Genomic DNA, 5,000 nt, shown 5'->3' with positions numbered 1-5,000 from the left:
CGAGCTCAAAGCGACGGGTGGCGCCCCGCGGGCACAGAACACGGTAGTTAATGACTGTAATCCCGCAGCCCGGCCTGTCGTTACCGCCAGTGCCTCGGCCCCCTCAAACCCCCCCCCCCCCCCACCACCACCACCTCCCCCCTCCAACCCCCTCATTTCCCTCCACCACTCCAACTGGCTTCACGTGTGTGCCACGCTCCTGCTCCTGGTCCTGGGGGGCCGAGAGGGGCCCCGAGCTCTGGGCTCCGGGAGGGGCCCTGCTCTGCATGTGGACATGAGGACGTGAGGACGTGGCCTGCTGTGAGCTCCGCCTGTAATCACTAGCCGCCGTGCTTGCGCGTCGCGCCCGTAGCGTGGGGCGATGCCGATGATGACTGGCTCTGGTGGTGGTGGGCGGGATCATCCTCCGATCATCCTCCAACCCCCCTCCAGTTTGCCTCCTGACTTTGGCCCAGGCTCAAAAGCTAAGATGGCTGCCCTCTTTCGTCTCTCTCCCCCTGCTCTCCCTCCCGTAACTCCTCTCTCTCTCTCTCTCTCTCTCTCTCACTCTCTCTCCTAATCCTCAATCTCTTTCTATACCTGGGTCGGTGGTAGCATGGTAGCTAAACGAGCTGAGCTAGTATGCAAGTAGATGATGCCTGATGAAGATCTGTTGATCAAAACGTTGCCTTTTTACTGAATAAATAAACTTGTTTGGAGCCATTATACAGTGTGCAGACCATCCCCTTCTCTCTCTTATTTTTTTTTTGTCTGGCAGCTGTTTCAAAAATGTTTTTGGATGTGCGCACCCGCTTCTTCAAACTAGTCTGCAAGTAGCCAGACACCAGTGGTGGGTTCCTTTCCACCTTAACGCCCTTGAGCAGAGGCACTTCACCCCGGGCTGCTCTGAGGACACTGGCCCTTGACATATCGCCATCTTGCAAGTCGCTTTGGATAAAAGCGGCGGCCAAAATGAATGAGTGTGCGTTCCCTTTTCCCTCCCCTCTGCCTCGCTGCTCGCGCCAGGCTGTGTGCCGTCCTGCCAGGCCCGGCGGGCCCAGTGTGGCGCGGCGCTGATCTGAGCGTGGCCCGGGTTTGCCCCGGTGCCCGTGCCTTTAATCTGACTGCGGTGCGTGCTTTCCAAGACTCTCTCTCTCTCTCTCTGTGATCCCTCTCTCTCTCTCTCTCTCTCTCTCTCTCTCTCTCTCTCTCTGTGATCCCTCTCCTTCGCTGAGTGGCTGGGGGGTGGGGGTGGGGGTGGGGGTGGGGGGACGGGAGGGGTGAACTCAGGCCAATGGCAGTGCAGCAGAGAGCCCTGTCTCACTCCAACCTGGTATGCTGATTACTACTCAGCAGTGGCCAATGGCGTAATTACATGCACTCTTTCTCTCTCTCTCTTTCTCTCTCTCTCTCTTTATCTATATATATAGTATATATTTCCATATTCGTGCAAGGTTCTACATTTCGGGGAATTGGATGCTGAAATAGCATATTCCTCTTGCTTCAGAGCAATGTCGGCCTCAAGAACATGCACGCACGCGCGCACGTGCGCAAACATACGCACACACGCGCACACACACACACACACACACAAAACCTCCCAAAGCCGACCTGCCACCCACTGCAAACTAACCGCATGCTACATCTATCCTCGTGTCTCTGCGATGAAGGCCTTGTCATATCTGTCAGAACCTATTGTGGAGAGCTTGAGGGTATGTAAGTGTGAAATGCCTGTGTGTGTGTGTGTGTGTGTGTGTGTGTGTGTGTGTGTGTGTGTGAAATGTGTGTGTGTGGGAGGAGTGGAAACGAGGGAAGCATGCAGCTGATCTGTCAGCAGTGCATTTAAATGTGTCCACCACGCCTTGATCAGTGTGCAGAGCATCGATGGCCAGATAATTAGATGAATCTGTTTTCCGTACACGACGGAAGAAGGGAGACAGAAAAAGACAGAGAGAGAGAGAGAGAGAGAAAAAACGATAGAGTGGGGGGAAAAGAGAAATAAATGAGCAGAGGATAAAAAGAACGAGAGACAGGAAAACAACGGTGTGGCAATTATAAGTGTCCGACATCGCAACACAATCCCAGGTCCTTATTTCCTCGCCTGTCTCTGATTGTAATTATAAGTAGTGGTTTGCGTTCGCAACTCTTAAACCCCCCTTCCCCCACTTCCGACCCGCGAAACGAACAAACAAATGAACAAGCCGGGGCCCGGGCCGGAGCGCTATTAATCTCCGAGAGAAACGATCATTATTCCCCACATTATTAATGCTACAGGCCGCGCTGCATCCAAACACCATGTCCTCTGCACCAAAACAGCGCCGCAAATAATCAAGCACGTCCATTCCCCCAGAGTCTGATGCAGGGCCACTGCAAAGTTGCTACATTTTGTTGCCATTTCTCTCCTTTCGAATATTTCGCTGTAGTCACTGTGAGAACACTTCCTTACTAGATACGACTTATTTTTTTAGTCGTTTCATCAGTATTTGATATAGGGTATTATATAATTTGTCTTTTCTGTAACTTTTCCTTTGGTCAAAACTGCCATTTTGGTCAGTCTTGAATGGCTACCAAAAGGTTGCACAAGCCTATTCCCAATAAAGAAAAACAGATCACACACACACACACACACCCACACACACACACACACACACACACACACACACACACACACACACCCACACACACACACTAGCTCTTACCCTCTATGGGGCAGTAGCGGGTGACCTTCTCGGGCATCAGCTTGCCCTCCTTGTGGCGGCAGTACACCTCGGCGATCTGCTGCCGGCACTCTTTGGTCTTGGCGCGCGACAGGGCCGAGATGGCCTCCTTGCCGCTGATCTCGCACTTGGGCGGCTGGTCGTAGCGCAGCTCGCCCAGAGGGGGCGCCGCCGTGCGTCTGGCCTGCGCGGCCGGCTGCGGCCGGTGGTGCCGGTGCGGCTGGGTGGCCGCGTGCCCTCCGGGGTTCGGCCTGGCCGTGCGCGGGCCGGGCGCGGCGTGGAGGGGCGCGGTGCGGTTGCGTCCGCCTCCGACGGCGGCGGCCGCGGTCATGCTGTACTTCTGGCCGTACTGGATGACCTCGTTGGAGCCCTTGGCCATGCTCTGCTGGGCGTGCGCCCGCTCCAGGAGCTGCTGCTTGCGCTTGCTGCTGCCCGCACCTCCTCCGATGCCCACGGCACCACCAGCGCCACCAACCCCCCCGGTGGCTGCGGCGCCCCCTGCAGCGTGCCGCTGGCTCTGCGTCTGCGCCCGCGCCGCCCCAAAGTTACTGTTGTCGATGGTCTCGAAGTCCTTGGGCACCGAGTTCTCGTTGTTGCTGTCCACCCGGACTTTCTCCTTCGGCCGATGGGAGTGATAGCCATCCTGGAGAGGGGAGGAGAAGAGATAGAGAGATAGAGAGAGAGAGAGAGAGAGAGAGAAAGTGAGGGACAAAACAAAACAAGAGAAAGCTGGCATTAGGAGGATGTCAGAGGCACTTCATCTATGGCAGCTGTGAACACAACATATCCGCTACATGCTGCCCATATGGTGGACTGAGCTCTTAAGCTCACAGGCGGGCAGGCTGCTTATAAACACCTCAACACAGGGGGGCTGGCAACGAAGAGAGAGGGAGAGAGAAGAGAAGAAGAAATGGAGAGAGAGAGAGAGAGAAGAGAGAGAAAAGAGAAAGTTGTGAGTAACATGACCAAATAGGCAGACTTGAAGTCAGAGTGATGATGATATTACACAGGCATGTGGCTGACTACTCTTCTCCTCCCTTTCTCTCTCTCTCTCACTCTCCCTTTCTCTCTCTCTCTCTTTCTCACTCTCAGTCTCACACACACACTTGCAAAATACAGATAAAGAGAAAAGGAGAACCTCTCTTTCTCTATTACTTTCCCTGTCACACACACACACACACACAGACACACACACACACACAGAGAGAGAGAGAGAGACACACAGACACACACACACACATACACACACACACACACACACACACACACAGACGCACACACACACACACACACACACATACACACACACACACACACACACACACACACACACATTTGTGCAAATACAGATGAATAGCGAAAAGTAAGGTCAAGAATGACAGCAGAAGTCAGTGGGAAAGATCATTCTCTTTATCAATTATGTTCTTCATTGGATGTGGGAGACGCTGTGGCCCTCCAGAACTCCTTTTGTCATGCCAATAAGACTCATTTGAATGAGGGACGGGCGCAGAGGACGGAGAGAGAGAATGAAAAGAGAGAGGGAGCGCCAGAACGAGGGAGATAAAGTCCCAATGAAAGGCCACCTGAGAGACAACCTTGCAATACACTCATCCCCGCAAAAACCTCTGTCCAATCTACACGCTCGCCCGGAAACACACACACACACACACGCGCACACGCACACACACACAAACATGCACGCAAAGGCATACACATACACACACACACACAGACGCACACACACAGACACACAGACACACAGACAGACACACAGACACACACACGCACACACGCACACACAGACACACACACACACACACACACACACACACACACACACACACACACACACACACACACACACACACACAGCTTCTGCCTAGTATCTCTTCTCTGTTTCCTACTAGTCTATCTTCTCTCTCCTCCTCTCCCTGGCCCACCACCACTAAGTGGCACGTTTTGGGAGGCTGCCTTGCCCTGTCTCCCCTCTGGGCCCTGGGAGAAGAGTGCAGGATAGAGAGAGAGAGAGAGAGAGAGAAAGAGGGTTGAAAGAGAAAGAAAGAGGGAGAGAGAGAGAGAAAGAAAGAGGGAAAAATGTGCAGGAGAGAGAAAGAGAGAGAGAGAGAGAGAAAGAGAGAGTGTGTGGGGGCCTTTTCAGGAGGAAATTACACAGGCCTGAATTAATAGCTTGCGAAACCACAGGAGGTAAGTTAGCCTGCCAGTGGGAAGACTATCGATCGCTGGTTTATATATATAAAAAAAATCTGTCATTTCCCAAGGTGCTTTGGGAGGCCCGTTCTGCGC

At 53.4% G+C, this 5,000-nt stretch overlaps 1 protein-coding gene across 1 annotated transcript in view; it reads right to left on the bottom strand.

The window, feature by feature from the left end:
• The window catches only part of xylt1 (xylosyltransferase I), an 80,970-nt gene that overhangs the window by 37,576 nt on the left and 38,394 nt on the right, over nucleotides 1-5,000 (bottom strand). Inside the window, exons 2-3 of the mRNA XM_062530992.1 lie at nucleotides 3,190-3,339; nucleotides 2,679-3,117 (exon numbers count right to left, since the gene is read on the bottom strand). Coding sequence (XP_062386976.1) covers nucleotides 2,679-3,117; nucleotides 3,190-3,339 — 589 coding nt within the window. The remainder of the gene's footprint in view (nucleotides 1-2,678; nucleotides 3,118-3,189; nucleotides 3,340-5,000) is intronic.

The sequence above is a fragment of the Sardina pilchardus genome, chromosome 3, assembly GCF_963854185.1.
Source record: "Sardina pilchardus chromosome 3, fSarPil1.1, whole genome shotgun sequence".
NCBI classification, from domain to species: Eukaryota; Metazoa; Chordata; class Actinopteri; order Clupeiformes; family Clupeidae; genus Sardina; species Sardina pilchardus.
This window is presented reverse-complemented; position numbering and strand designations above follow the sequence as displayed.